Genomic DNA, 16,493 nt, shown 5'->3' with positions numbered 1-16,493 from the left:
GAGCCTAATATTAAAAATATTATAATAATATTATATTATATAAACTACTTTCATAAAATAATACAATTATTAGTGGGTCTTATGGTTGTGGAAGGCTGATCATTAGCCGAGGTATACTTTTACAATTTATTTTATTATTCTTGGCTGTTTGAAATGCAGTGTATTGATCTTTAAATTGTGCAACAATGCTTTTTAAATTTTTTTTTAACGATAGATACCGTAAATGGAGATGATTTTTAGGCCATATGGCCCAGCCCTACTACATGTTGAAGCCAACTAGAACATTGTTGACTGCAAACACGACAACCATATTAAGCAAATCTGGATGCATTTCACTGTATCCCATTTAATAAACAGTATCAACCCACAATGTCCTAGGTCGAGAACATTCCTTGCTCTCCAGCCAAATTAGAGTTGATGATAACAAAGACCCCCAATAACCTACACAAACTTGAGACAAAAATCACATGCAGTATTTAGCCTCTGAGATTATTTATTGGCCAGTGAGTGGTCAAGCCCTTCACACCTACAATTTATTTATTAATTCATCAAAACGCAGACCTTTCGCGTCACTGCCAGATATTGCGCACATGATTCCCGCTGTGATAATAGCAGAAATATTTCCGACACACCCACTTGACAGCGCTGTACGGCTGCGCTACGATTGCGTTAGGTTTGTTAAAATAAATACCTCAATGTCACAAGGGAGACACAGCTAGTGCCAGTTTAGCCAGTGTGGCCGGTGTGAAATTGCTAGCTAGTTAGCGGTGGTGAGCGCTAATAGTGTTTCAGTCGGTGACGTCACTCGCTCTGAGACTTAGAAATAGTTGTTCTGCAAGGGCTTTTGTACAGCGATGAGTAATGATGCTTCGTGAGTGACTGTGGTTGATGTGTGCAGAGGGTCCCTGGTTCGAGCCCAGGTTGGGGTGAGGAGAGGGACGGAAGCTATACTGTTACACCAGCATATCCACATTTCACCAAACATGGTGTAATAGACTAAAGCCATTAGCAGAGCCCCAGAGGCACTTTACACTAAGGCAGATGGACACATGTACACATTCCTTTTCTCTCATGGACAGATACACAGTGCTCTGTCAAGCTAATAAGTACCGTAAAGGGGATACCATTATCCTCTGTAGACTTACTACATATAATAGAGATCTGTACAAGACATCCTTCTTTCCGTCTGGCGTCTCGTCAAGTTTTCGCCGAATGAAGAATCCTCCCAGTTTACGTATCAATGTGCTGAAAAAATAAGCAAGCCCAGTCATTCACTGAAATAATACAGTCTAATAAGAAAACTAAACCAATCCTGCATCTGGATGGCATATTTAAAACAACTCTAATGGCTAGGCTAGCTCAATAACTTCCACATTGCACAGGTGATTTGAAATGCATTTCCTTCCAAGTGCAGATCTAGGTTCAGTTTCTTCTACCTTGATTCTAACCTCATCCATTATCAGACCTGAGATCAGCTTCAACCAGGTAGTGCTAGGCAGTTAGGCACAGATTTAGGACCAACTTACCTTTCCAAAATCATTAGGCGAAGGGCGGACCAAGATCAGCAAAACTGATCTAGATCAGCATCTAGGATGGGTCTTCTTCCAGTTGAACGCTCACCTGAATATGGGGATGTTGAGGTTATTCCCGGCGGCGATGTGGGGGGCCTTGATGTTGTGGCAGAAGAGGATAAAGGTGATGAGCAGGTAGTCGATGTGAGACTTGTGCACGGGCAGGAAGACAAGGGGAGCGTTGTACTGCAAAACACAGACAAAAAACAACAACAATTTAGGCCATGGTTAAAAGGGCATGGTGTTCACCCATAAAATTTATTATTTTATTCAATAGAGAACTGCATCCGAAAAATAATAGCCCAGACCCTGGGTTTCGACCATATATACAGTGTACTCAGAATCCATCCCTTTTCCCCACATTTTGTTATGTTACAGCCTTATTCTAAAATTTGATTAAATACATTTCTCAATCTACACACAATACCCTATAATGACAAAACAAAAACAAGTTTATAGAAATGTTGGCTAATTCATTAAAAACAAAAAACAGAAATATCTTATTTACAAAGGTATTCAGACCCTTTACTATGAGACTAGAAATTGAGCTCAGGCACATCCTGTTTCCATTGATCATCCTTGAGATGTTTCTACCTGATTTGAGTCCACCTGTGGTCAATTCAATTGATTGGACATGATTTGGAAAGGGGCACACACACCTGTCTATATAAGGTCCCACAGTTGACAGTGCATGTCAGAGCAAATACCAAGCCACGTCGAAGGAATTGTCCATAGAGCTCATAGACAGGATTGTGCCGAGGCAGAGATCTGGGGAAGGGTATCAAAACATTTCTGCAGCATTGAAGGTCCCCAAGAACACAGTGGCCTCCATTCTTAAATGGAAGAAGTTTGGAACCACCAAGAGTTCCTAGAGCTGACCGCCCAGCCAAACTGAGCCATCGGGGGAGAAGGGCTTTGGTCAGGGTGGTGACCAAGAACCTATGGGTCACTGACAGAGCTCCTCTGACAGAGTTCCTCTGTGGAGACAGGAGAACCTTCCAGAAGGACAACCATCTCTGCAGCACTCCACCAAATCAGGCCTTGATGGTAGAGTGGCCAGATGGAAGCCACCCCTCAAGCGGGCTGTCGTGCCTGTCACTAGAGTATGCCAACAGGCACCTGTAGACTCTCAGACCATGAGAAACAAAATTCTCTGGTCTGATGAAACCAAGAGTCACACCTGGAGGAAACCTGGCACTATCCCTACAGTGAAGCATGGTGGTGACAGCATCTTGCTCTGGGGATGTTTTTCAGCGACAGGGACTGGGAGACTAGTCAGGATCGAGGGAAAGATAGATGGAGCAAAGTACAGAACGATCCTTGATGAATATCTGCTACAGAGCAGTCAGAACCTCAGACTTGGGCAAAGGTTCACCTTCCAACAGGACCACAACCCTAAGCACACAGCCAAGACAGCGCAGGAGTGGCTTCGGGACAAGTCTCAACGTCCTCGTGGCCCAGCCAGAGCCCAGACTTCAGCCAGATCAAACATCTCTTTAGAGACCTGAAAATAGCTGTGCAGCAATGCTCTCCAGCCAAACTGAGCACTTGAGGATCTGCAGAGAAGGGAGAAACTCCCCAAATACAGGTGTGCCAAGTTTTTAGCATCATACCCAAGAAGACTCAAGACTGTAATCGCTGCCAAAGACACTTCAACAAAGTACTTGAGTAAAGGGCCTGAAAACGAACTGTTTTTGTAATTTCCAAACATTTCTAAAAACCTGTTTTTGCTTTGTCATTATGGGGTATTGCGAGTAGATTCACAAGGGGGAAAAAAACTATTTAATCAATTTTAGAACGGCTGTGATGTAACAAAATGTGGAAAAAGTCAAGCGGTTTGAATACTTTCCTTATGCAGTGTACGTACACACAAATATAAACTCAACATGTAAAGTGTTGGTTCCATGGTTCATGAGCTGAAATAAAAGATTCTACATTTTCCATCTGCAAAGTTAGCTTATTTCTCAAATTTTGTGCAAAAATTTGTTTAGATCCCTATTTGTTGTGATTTTAAGCATTTGTCAAGATAATCCATCCACCTGACAGGTGTGGCATATCAAGATGTTGAAAATACAGCATGATCATTACACAGGTGCGCCTTGTGCTGGGGACATTAAAAGGCCACAAACAATGCCACATCTCAAGTTGTGCCGCCTCACAACGTGTGACCACGCCAGCACAGGACCTCCACATGCAGTTTCTTCACCTGTGGGATCATCTGAGGGGAGGTGCTGAGTAGTATTACTGTCTGTAATAAAAGCTCTTTTGTGGGGCAAAACTCATTATGATTGGCTGGGCCTGGCTCCCAAGTGGGTGGGCCTATGCCCAGTCGTGTGAAATCCATGGATTTAGGCCTTCATGAATTTATTTAAAATTGGCAGATTTCCTTATGAACTCAGCAAAATCTTTTAAATGGTTGGGTTTATATTTTTGTTCAGTGTAAAGCAAACAGACTGAATTTCCATATCTACCCTCCCTGATTAAAAATAATAATAATCTGTTCCAGTTTGCATTGTGAATTTTGTGAGCCTCCCCATTTAAAATTGCCATAGAAACACATTGATTGAACTGGGTTAGAGGAATAGAACGCCGCGGATCTGGAGATTAAAATGACGAGGGTGTCAAGATGACATTGATTGACCCAAAGCGTGGAAACGCCTAATGTTAACACCTCCCAATGCTGAAATATGGAAGAAATACAACCATGAGTAGGGCGATCTAAACGGTCACAACAAACTGAAGTTATTATTTAAAACACTATTAAGTACAAGCACATTAAAGGTTGTACTACTGTAGAGAACAATCTATTGATTATTTGTATGTGATTCATATTGACAAAGGCTAAAGAATACTAGGTTTAGACATTAATTTAGTAGTACCCTCTTGAATTTACCCAGATTTCACTACATGTTAGAGCAGTGCGTGAACACCCTATAAAAAAAGGGTAAGTTCAGGATGTTAGACATTTCCTAACCCTGGAAGTAGTCAACAGTATTGGCCAGGAGAAATTATAATCCATGGTTTGGTTCTTTAAACAGCCACAACAAACCTCAGCTAACTCTAGCCATCAATAGCTAACAATCAATGGAAGTGATAGGAGCAATCAATGATGGTTCAAGGTGGTAATGGTCATCTAAACTACACCTTATGTCAAGACAGCTAAACCTAAGACTGACGTAGCTTTATCCACACACAAAAAAACACGGTCAAGGTAACATTGCGGAAGCTCTGTCCCCGGGGTAGACAGAAAGGGTCCCATGATTGACCAGGACTAAGGTTTGAATGGTTTAGTGAAGCAATACATTTATATAAATTCCATGAACCATACAGTCACACACCAACATTTAAGGTAAACGACTCAATTTCATAGTGTACCTTTAATGACAAATGTTACAGATCATGCATAAAATGTTAATCTATCAAAAGGTTATTTACATATTCTAAAACATGGAAGACATTCTTCACGCTGGCGCTTCGCGTTCCTAGGAAACTACAGTTTTGTTTTTTTACGTGTTATTCCTTACATTAGTACCCCAGGTCATCTTAGGTTTCATTACATACAGTCGAGAAGAACTACTGAATATAAGATCAGCGTCAACTCACCATCAGTACGACCAAGAATATGTTTTTCGCGAAGCGGATCCTGTGTTCTGCCTTACAAACAGTACAACGGAGTGGTTCCTATGCAGCGACCCAAAAAAACGACTCCGAAAGAGAGGGAAACGAGGCGGTCTTCTGGTCAGACTCCGGAGACGGGCACACCGTGCACCACTCCCTAACATTCTTCTTGCCAATGTCCAGTCTCTTGACAACAAGGTTGATGAAATCCGAGCAAGGGTAGCATTCCAGAGGGACATCAGAGACTGTAACGTTCTTTGCTTCACGGAAACGTGGCTCACCGGAGAGACGCTATCCGAAGCGGTGCAGCCAACGGGTTTCTCCACGCATCGCGCCGACAGAAACAAACATCTTTCTGGTAAGAAGAGGGGCGGGGGCGTATGCCTTATGGCCAACGTGACATGGTGTGATGAAAGAAACATACAGGAACTCAAATCCTTCTGTTCACCTGATTTAGAATTCCTCACAATCAAATGTAGACCGCATTATCTACCAAGAGAATTCTCTTCGATTATAATCACAGCCGTATATATCCCCCCCCAAGCAGACACATCGATGGCTCTGAACGAACTTTATTTAACTCTCTGCAAACTGGAAACGATTTATCCGGAGGCTGCATTCATTGTAGCTGGGGATTTTAACAAGGCTAATCTGAAAACAAGACTCCCTAAATTTTATCAGCATATCGATTGCGCAACCAGGGGTGGAAAGACCTTGGATCATTGTTACTGTAACTTCCGCGACGCATATAAGGCCCTGCCCCGCCCCCCTTTCGGAAAAGCTGACCACGACTCCATTTTGTTGATCCCTGCCTACAGACAGAAACTAAAACAAGAGGCTCCCACGCTGAGGTCTGTCCAACGCTGGTCCGACCAAGCTGACTCCACACTCCAAGACTGCTTCCATCACGTGGACTGGGAGATGTTTCGTATTGCATCAGATAACATCATTGACGAATACGCTGATTCGATGTGCGAGTTCATTAGAACATGCGTTGAAGATGTCGTTCCCATAGCAACGATTAAAACATTCCCTAACCAGAAACCGTGGATTGGTGGAAGCATTCGTGTGAAACTGAAAGCGCGAACCACTGCTTTTAATTAGGGCAAGGTGTCTGGTAACATGACCGAATACAAACAGTGCAGCTATTCCCTCCGCAAGGCTATCAAACAAGCTAAGCGCCAGTACAGAGACAAAGTAGAATCTCAATTCAACGGCTCAGACACAAGAGGCATGTGGCAGGGTCTACAGTCAATCACGGACTACAGGAAGAAATCCAGCCCAGTCACGGACCAGGATGTCTTGCTCCCAGGCAGACTAAATAACTTTTTTGCCTGCTTTGAGGACAATACTGTGCCACTGACACGGCCTGCAACGAAAACATGCGGTCTCTCCTTCACTGCAGCCGAGGTGAGTAAGACATTTAAACGTGTTAACCCTCGCAAGGCTGCAGGCCCAGATGGCATCCCCAGCCGCGCCCTCAGAGCATGCGCAGACCAGCTGTCCGGTGTGTTTACGGACATATTCAATCAATCCCTATACCAGTCTGCTGTTCCCACATGCTTCAAGAGGGCCACCATTGTTCCTGTTCCCAAGAAAGCTAAGGTAACTGAGCTAAACGACTACCGCCCCGTAGCACTCACATCAGTCATCATGAAGTGCTTTGAGAGACTAGTCAAGGACCATATCACCTCCACCCTACCTGACACCCTAGACCCACTCCAATTTGCTTACCGCCCAAATAGGTCCACAGACGATGCAATCTCAACCACACTGCCCTAACCCATCTGGACAAGAGGAATACCTATGTGAGAATGCTGTTCATCGACTACAGCTCGGCATTCAACACCATAGTACCCTCCAAGCTCGTCATCAAGCTCGAGACCCTGGGTCTCGACCACGCCCTGTGCAACTGGGTACTGGACTTCCTGACGGGCCGCCCCCAGGTGGTGAGGGTAGGCAACAACATCTCCTCCCCGCTGATCCTCAACACTGGGGCCCAACAAGGGTGCGTTCTGAGCCCTCTCCTGTACTCCCTGTTCACCCACGACTGCGTGGCCATGCACGCCTCCAACTCAATCATCAAGTTTGCGGACGACACAACAGTGGTAGGCTTGATTACCAACAACGACGAGACGGCCTACAGGGAGGAGGTGAGGGCCCTCGGAGTGTGGTGTCAGGAAAATAACCTCACACTCAACGTCAACAAAACTAAGGAGATGATTGTGGACTTCAGGAAACAGCAGAGGGAACACCCCCCTACCCACATCGATGGAACAGTAGTGGAGAGGGTAGCAAGTTTTAAGTTCCTCGGCATACACATCACAGACAAACTGAATTGGTCCACTCACACAGACAGCATCGTGAAGAAGGCGCAGCAGCGCCTCTTCAACCTCAGGAGGCTGAAGAAATTCGGGCTTGTCACCAAAAGCACTCACAAACTTCTACAGATGCACAATCGAGAGCATCCTGGCGGGCTGTATCACCGCCTGGTATGGCAACTGCACCGCCCTCAACCGTAAGGCTCTCCAGAGGGTAGTGAGGTCTGCACAACGCATCACCGGGGGCAAACTACCTGCCCTCCAGGACACCTACACCACCCGATGCTACAGGAAGGCCATAAAGATCATCAAGGACATCAACCACCCGAGCCACTGCCTGTTCACCCCGCTGTCATCCAGAAGGCGAGGTCAGTACAGGTGCATCAAAGCTAGGACCGAGAGACTGAAAAACAGCTTCTATCTCAAGGCCATCAGACTGTTAAACAGCCACCACTAACATTGAGTGGCTGCTGCCAACACACTGTCAATGACACTGACTCAACTCCAGCCACTTTAATAATGGGAATTGATGGGAAATGTAAATATACCACTAGCCACTTTAAACAATGCTACCTTATATAATGTTACTTACCCTACATTATTCATCTCATATGCATACGTATATACTGTACTCAATATCATCGACTGCATCCTTATGTAATACATGTATCACTAGCCACTTTAACTATGCCACTTTGTTTACATACTCATCTCATATGTTATACTGTACTCGATATCATCTACTGTATCTTGCCTATGCTGCTCTGTACCATCACTCATTCATATATCCTTATGTACATATTCTTTATCCCCTTACACTGTGTATAAGACAGTAGTTTTTTGGAATTGTTAGTTAGATTACTTGTTCGTTATTACTGCATTGTCGGAACTAGAAGCACAAGCATTTCGCTACACTCGCATTAACATCCGCTAACCATGTGTATGTGACAAATAAAATTTGATTTGATTTGCCAGCAGTATAAAGTGTTAGCGGTGATTCTAACCTCCGTAGCAGCTTTCTTCACCATCTCCAGCTGGCCTTTGTGGATCTGGATGCTCCAGAAGAAGCCATTGAAGAGCTTGAGAAGAGCCCATCCCGTCAGCCTGAAAGACAAAAATTTACAAGTATGGCTCCTTCAGTGGCATTGTCACTTGCCAAAGTGTTTTATTTATTTATTTTAGCAACTTTCGTTGTAACAGGGACAAAACGGCATTCTTCATTTGAGCACTGAGCATTGATTAGAACTAGCATTTGAGGATTGATACAAATCTGTGTTGTTATCTGATTGGCAGCAATATCCACAGACAAAACGAAACATTTGTTTGAAAATAACCACACATTTTCAGACTTCAAGGACATTGTGATTCCTAAACCACGACATCGCCCATTTTCAATTATTTCAAAAGGCCGGTGGGAACCCTGCCAGCGCCAAAGAACATTACATTAAGTGCTTTGAGAGTAGAGGACTCGCTGAAAGGTGCTGTACCTGATGAAGGCTGGGGAGATGTTGGCCACCATCTCTTGCAGGAACCCTCTGGCTTTCCGCCTCACCTTGCTGACCGCTTTATGTTCCACCCCTGCCTCGGTGGCGGCAGGATCCAACTCAGTGGCCACCTCCACAATTGCACTCTCCACCCTGGGACAGACAAGTAGTGTCAGAGACCAGCATTCTTCTGATTCTTCTTCTACTGGAAAATCAAAAGCTAATGGAGGTTCGAAAGGCATTATACTCAAGAGTTTCAAGGGAGCTATGCTCAGGATGACAGTTTCAAGGGTACCGTTCATGGGAAATTACTGTTATAAAACGCACTGTTAAACTCATGAGAGTTGTCTGCTTTGTCTCTTTGGCTATGCACCAATACATGATCTCCTTTCCATCACAACCTCTGATATAAATACATTAGAGATGAAACCAAGGGTTGGTTTGTCTTCAAGTCAATGAAGTCAGTTCAAAAGGAGATGAAGTAATTTACTGAATAATCATGGTACATAGTCTCTTCTTCCAAATCCCTGCTGGTTCCCTTTTCCCTTCATCCTCCCCTCTCCATCCCTCCCTCCCTCCCTCCCTCCCCCTGTGTCTCTCTGTGATACCTGCTGTTGTTGAGTACATTGTCCACCACGTTGCGAGCGAACATGTCCTTCTGGACGTCCCTCTCCAGAACAAACAGCACATAGCTGAGCCTGCGGGCCAGCCAGCCACGATGTCTGCAAGACCACAGGGAACACTTGTCACAATCTGCATACACAGTAACCACAACAATCAGAGTGCACCCAATCACAAGTATATACTATTAACATAGTTACCGTAGCCTTACAGAAACAAATTTAAACAAAATGATTACATTGTAACAGCTGTAGTCCACCAAAGCGCAGGATCAACTTGGGTGGAATTTAAATGTTGACATTATCTTGTACAGTAATATGGTTACAGTGAAATACGTGTCATTATTTACATTTTTTTTAAAGCAATTCCACAACCCTACCACCACCAAAATCCACCTGTCATAAGACTTCTTTTGTCAAATATACAAGTTAGTGTTTTGTTGACATGAACATATGCATTTGTCCTGTTGTTTTGTAAGGCACAAGGTAGCCATCGCCAACTTTGGGACCACTGAGGTCAGTCACCGGATAGGAGTGGCTGGTGTCCGTTGACAGTCAATTATTCATCCTTATGTTTTCCACTGTTTCACAGGGACACCCTGACCTTCATAGACAAGTGGCAAGTACATGTCGTTTGAAGTACAGCATATCTACTACACTGTACCAGGTGTCAAACCTGCGTGCTTGAAATAAACGTTGAACGTCGGCACAACATGTTGAACAGCGTTTGAATACACCGCCAAATGAAAAAGGTCTATTAAAAAGAGAAACGAACGACCAATGACTTAAAGTGCTGTGGTGGGCTTACCTGGTGTGGGTCTCATTGATGTAAATCACGTTGCGCAGTCCTAGAGAAGGAATGCTCGAGTTGAAGAGTCTCGCCTGGAAGAAAACAGAGGAGCTGTCAGGTAAATCTATTGCAAGCTGGGACACAGAAACGTATGCATAAGTTAATGCGCTGGGCTTCTACGAAATCGAATATCACCAACAATGGTTTGGCTCTACCTAAAATGGAGGATGGGGCAGATCGGGGAGAATCAGCCATAGAATCTATTCAGTGGAAAACTTTCCGTCCTCCAGGTGGAATTAATTAGTCCCTTCCTGTTTCAGTCTTTTTCTTATGTTTGGTGTAAAGAATATGTAGGCACCAAACAGAAGAAAACCTGGTGTCAGCAATTTATATCTTGTATTCTTTTGAACTTAACATGAATTGGGGGTATTAAGAGTACTATATAGGTAGAGAACATTGCTATATCATTAACAAAATACTTGATTGATTAATCAAAGCCCTAATGAACACAACCAAGCAATACTCGGGATCACCAGGCTGGGGTTTGAGTAAGTCAACGGCTAGTAAACTAGACCACGGCTCAGCTCACCTGACTTTGCGGCGTGCAAGAATGGCAGCAGCGGCCCACGAATGGCCTCTTTCTGTTCAGCAAGCCCTCCTTCCACGTACTGGTCACACAGCGCAGGACAGACGGACTGGAACTGCGGTCCTGGACACAGACACTTCAGTTTGCGCCATCGTTCAAAACAAAAGAATCCCATATAGGAAATAGATTTTTGCGCCGTGTTGGTCTTTCACACCCACACAAATTCTCAACCAACAGCAATTCTCCTCGCTATCGGTGGTCAAGTCTTTCTTAGTGTTTCCTCTAACATTACTGTGCAAGACAGTCCTCCCTAAATTAGCACCAACCCACCTAAAATAAAAATCCCAGCAACTAAAAAAAACTATAAAAAAAAAAACATGGGGAACCACATCACTACTTCATCGTTCAATCCCATCTTACTGAGTCATCGTTAGGCTGCTTCCAGCGGCTGCCTCCCTGGTCGGCTCCATTGACCTGGAGCAGGCTGTCTGGCCCAATCGTGACTGCCACTTCCATCTCCTCCCTTTATATCACACACCAGCTAGGAATCTGCGGGATCGAGAGACACTCACAATCACAGATCAACACAAATGCCATCAAGAGGTCCCCATAGCCATGACCGAGCTCCAAGCCATATGGCGCTTACATACCTAACAGAGCAGGCCAAACAATTGAGGGGGTTGGACTGGGGTGACAGATGATAGAATTGGGGTTGTGTCAAATTTTAAAAAATGTCAATTTCAGAGTGTAGTTATTTTTTAATTCAATTGCACAGCTAGCAGGAGACGGTTTTCTGGACCACACATGATCATGGCAGAGTTTGAAACAAATCCCCACTGGATTGAGACAAACTGTCATGATATAATTCTGCCAGGGGAGGCATAAGTTAACATTAAATTGAGGAGGTTTTTGGGACAGCCTTTCCATCTACCATTATCATCGCACACATACAGACGGGCGTTCCTGTGTCATTGCCTCTTCAGAAAGTTGCAGGAAATACAAGTCACTGATGCATTCTGCTCATGTCTTATGATAAACCTGGGCAAATAAATGTTATAATAAGTTGAATACATTTAATTGATTTCCTGCTAAGTTTTTAAAAAATATAATTGTTGAATTCTGTTTTATTGTCTGATTTCTGCGATTACGTCTGCGTCGCAGGTTTTATAGGGCCCTAGAGTTGGGACTGGGAATGACAGAATTGGGGATGAGAGTGACCTCTCCAGCTACTCAAAATAGATCATGGGGCATTACCACTGGCACGTGGCAAAAAGAGTGGAGATATTTCTTTCCCAGCCCGAGTTCTTTCCTTCACGTCCTTCATGACCTACGTATGTATTACCACCTGAAACCAATTTGCTGACCTGTGGGCGAGAGCCTTTTTCCCCTTCGGTGTCAGGTTATAGGCTACCCACACCCACCCACCCCAAATGACAGACACAAATACACAGACCCACACGTAAAAATACACACAGATAAACCCATGTATAAACTAATAAGTTAACCTCTATATAGATTCATACATTCACATAACCACACGTTGCCTTCAAAATGTTCCTATGCTATAGCATACAATATTTGACATACAGCAGAATTTTTGCCATGGAAAAAAAAGAAAGAAAGTGAGTGGTACCGTCCCAGCCCTAGTAAGCACAACCGAGCTGGCTGTTTCAGAGTCGAAGGGAAAACAGGGCATTTGGAGTGTTCACACACCATCTCAGAGGGATATTTGAGGCAGAAGTGTGCGACCAGACCGAACCCACCCCGTCCACCCAAGACACCTCAAGTGTAAAAATAAAAAAACTGCAAAGAATTCCAGTATACCTAGCCCATCCCTAAAGTTTAAGTGAAAGATGGAAAATGTATGGCATTTATGGTAGCCAGGCAGGTTGAGCCTGCTCTGTGGTTGACCAGTTAAGGTGTTCAACAAAAAACACCTAGCAGCCTTACATAGGTGCTACAAATGTTTTATTTTACCTGCTACACTGAAGCATAACTTGTCAGTGTGAGCAGAGCACTACCAACCAGGCCTAGGCATTCGATAAGTATTCAGACAACTTTACTTTTTCCATCCTGCTACATTACAGCCTTATTCTAAAAAGGATTTTAAAAAATAAGAATCCTCAATCTACAGACAATACCCCATAAATACAAAGCAAAAACAGGTTAAGAAATGTTTGCAAATTTATTCAATTAAAACAGAAATACTTTAACATAAATATTCAGACCCTTTGCTATAGGACTAGAAATTGAGATTGTACAACTTGTAGTCTACCTGTGGTTAAATTCAATTGATTGGACATGATTTGGAAAGGCACACACCTGTCTATATAAAAAAAAAGTCCCACACTTGACAGTGCATGTCAGAGCAAAAACCAAGCCATGAGATTGAAGGAATTGTCCATAGAGCTCCGAGACAGGATTGTGTCGAAGCACATCTGGGGAAGGGTACCAAAACATTTCTGCAGCATTGACGGTCCCCAAGAAGACAGTGGCCTCCATTCTTAAATGGAAGAAGTTTGGAACCACCAATACTTTTCCTAAAGCTGGCCACCCAGCCAACCTGAGCAATCAGGGAGAAGGGTCTTGGTCAGGGAGGTGCCCAAGAACTCGATGGTCAGCCTGACAGAGCTCCAGAGTTTGTGTAGAGACTGGAGAACCTTCCAGAAGGACAACCATCTATACAGTACTCCACCAATCAGGACTTTATGATAGAGTGGCCAGACTGAAGCCAATCTTCAGTAAAAGGCACAACATCCCGCTTGGAGTTTGCCAAAAGGCACCTAAAGGACACTCAGACCATGAGAAACAAGATTTTCTGGTCTTGTGAAACCAAGATTTAAATCTTTGGCCTGAATGCCAAGCGTCACATCTAGAGGCACCACCATGGAGCATGGTGGTGGCAGCATCTTTCTGTGGGGGATGTTTTTCAGTGACAGGGATTGGGAGACCAGTCAGGATTGAGGGAAAGATGAACGGAGTAAAGTACGGAGAAATCCTTGATGAAAACCTGCTCCAGAGCGCTCAGGACCTGACTTGGGCAAAGATTCACATTCCAAAACAACAACCCTAAGCACACAGCCAAGACAGAGAAGGAATGGCTGAATGTCCTTGAGTGGCCCAGAGTCCAGACTTGAACCCAATCGAACATCTCTGGAGAGACCTGAAAATAGCTGTGCAGCGCTCCCCATCCAACCTGACAGAGCTTGCGAGGACCTGCAGATTAGAATGGAAGAAACTCCCCAAATACAGGTGGGCCAAGCTTGTAGTATCATACCCAAAAAGACTCACAATTTTTTCAGCAATTACAGCCTCTTCAAAGTACTGAGTAAAGGGTCTGAATATTTATGTAAAGAGAGATTTTTTTTTAAATGTATTAAAAACTGTTTTTGCTTCGTTATTATGGGCTATTGTGTGCCGATTGAGGGGGATTTTTTCACCCCATCCATTTTAGAATAAGGCTTTAACGTAACAAAATGTGGAAAAAGTCAAAGGGTCTGAATACTTTCCAAATGCACTGTACATCCTTTTGATCCCGGGGATGAACTGGGTGTTGAAAACAAAAACCTGAAGGTAATTTTACGCTACAGCAGCGCAGGCCTCTCGTGGAGCCGGCATGCTCACGCCCAGGTTTCATTTAAAGGAATAGGAGTCTCAAAACTGAAGAACCCTTTCTCACATTTTCAGGCAAGTGACTTATCTTCACACAACCCCCCCCAAAAATACTGCTGACTTGTCTGATGGGCAAGTGCCTTTCAGACTAATGCCAATCCCTGGATAGCTTAACACGTTTTACCGGTGAAACGTTCATACAGCATCTGCACGCCAATTACCAACCACCATGTTTTGTTTCAATCAAAGCATATATTTGCCCTAATGGCGTGAGCTGCTGAGTTTGGGCCACAAGAGAAAAATGCAAGCAGACATTGATTCAGTTTTGATCTGATGAAAATACAACAGAACAGACCATGTCTCACACCAGACAAAGACCTCCAATCACCATGGGGTGTGTGAGAACAGGAATGGAGAAGCAGCGACGGGGGCCAGAGCCTGTGTGTGTGTGTGTAAAGTAGCACCTGCGCCTGATTGTTCAACTAACGGGAAGAGGGGTCCCGACACTCCAGATTTATGGAGGGGCATGGCAGAGGCAGGGTCCACCAAACCCACAGGGCTGTGTGTATTGTGCTTGTGTGCATGCATGTGGCGCTGCTGCTCTGTTTTTTTGAACAACACTGACAGAGATGGCCCATCTAGGCTAGGCCCATCATCAAGTTTTATTATAATGTTCAAGCCCTGAATGCGGATTAGCTGAAAGCTGTGGTATCAGACCATATACCACAGGTATGACAAAACATTTATTTTTACTGTTCTAATTGTTGTTAACGAGATTATAATATCAATAAAGGCACCTCGGGGGTTTGTGATATATGGCCAATATATCACGATTAAGGGCTGTAAACAGGCACTCTGCATTGCGAAGTACATAGTAACAGCCCTTAGCCTTGGTATATTGGCAATGTACCACACCCCTGCATGCCTTATCGCTGAATATAGCCTTGCCATTAGTGATTAAAAAATAAAACAGTTACATATATCGATACTTTGACTCCAAGTATTGATTTGCAAAAATCACGCAAACTGGAAATCACATGTCCTGAGGCTGCATTTATTTTAGCTACGGATTTTAACAAAGCAAATGCGAGGAAAAACTCTGCTGAAGTTCTGTCAGACTGTAGTAGAGGTCGACCGATTATGATATTTCAATGCCGATACCGATTGGAGGACCCCCCAAAAAAAGACGATACCGATTAATCGGCCAATTTTTATAACACATACATACAAAAGTGTTGGAGAAGTAAAAGTGCAATATGTGCCATGTAAAAAAAGCTAATGTTTAAGTTCCTTGCTCAGAACATATGAAAGCTGGTGGTTCCTTTTAACATGAATCTTCAATATTCCCAGGTAAGATGTTTTAGGTTGTAGTTATTATAGGACTATTTCTCTCTATACCATTTGTATTTCATATACCTTTGACTATTGGATGTTCTAATAGGTACTTTAGTATTGCCAACCTAATCTCAGGAGTTGATAGGCTTGAAGTCATAAACAGCGCAATGCTTGAAGCACAGCGAAGAGCTGCTGGCAAATGCAGGAAAGTGCTGTTTGAATGAATGCTTACGAGCCTGCTGCTGCCTACCACCGCTCAGACTGCTCTATCAAATCATAGACTTAACTATAACACACAGAAATACGAGCCGTAGGTCATTAATATGGTAAAATCCGGAAACTATCATTTCGAAAACCAAATGTTTATTCTTTCAGTGAAATGCGGAACCGTTCCATATTTTATCTAACAGGTGGCATCCCTAAGACTAAATATTGCTGTTACATTGCACAACCTTCAATGTTATGTCATAATTATGTACAATTCTGACAAATTAATTACGGCCTTTGTTAGGGCGAAATGGTCTTCACACAGCTCGGAACGAGCCAGGCGGCCCAA

General features: G+C 43.7%; 1 protein-coding gene across 1 annotated transcript in view; it reads right to left on the bottom strand.

Annotated features, from left to right (window-relative positions):
* gpam (glycerol-3-phosphate acyltransferase, mitochondrial) overlaps positions 1-16,493 on the bottom strand; it is a 43,898-nt gene that overhangs the window by 20,432 nt on the left and 6,973 nt on the right. Inside the window, exons 2-9 of the mRNA XM_020453786.2 lie at positions 11,411-11,539; positions 10,994-11,113; positions 10,423-10,496; positions 9,603-9,716; positions 8,998-9,147; positions 8,515-8,614; positions 1,621-1,757; positions 1,146-1,245 (exon numbers count right to left, since the gene is read on the bottom strand). Of these exons, the coding sequence (XP_020309375.1) occupies positions 1,146-1,245; positions 1,621-1,757; positions 8,515-8,614; positions 8,998-9,147; positions 9,603-9,716; positions 10,423-10,496; positions 10,994-11,113; positions 11,411-11,506 (891 nt within the window). The 5' untranslated portion in view covers positions 11,507-11,539. The remainder of the gene's footprint in view (positions 1-1,145; positions 1,246-1,620; positions 1,758-8,514; positions 8,615-8,997; positions 9,148-9,602; positions 9,717-10,422; positions 10,497-10,993; positions 11,114-11,410; positions 11,540-16,493) is intronic.

This window comes from Oncorhynchus kisutch, linkage group LG20 (assembly GCF_002021735.2).
Source record: "Oncorhynchus kisutch isolate 150728-3 linkage group LG20, Okis_V2, whole genome shotgun sequence".
Lineage (NCBI taxonomy): Eukaryota > Metazoa > Chordata > Actinopteri > Salmoniformes > Salmonidae > Oncorhynchus > Oncorhynchus kisutch.
The sequence above is the reverse complement of the archived record's forward strand: the minus strand, read 5'-3'. Positions and strand labels throughout refer to the sequence as shown.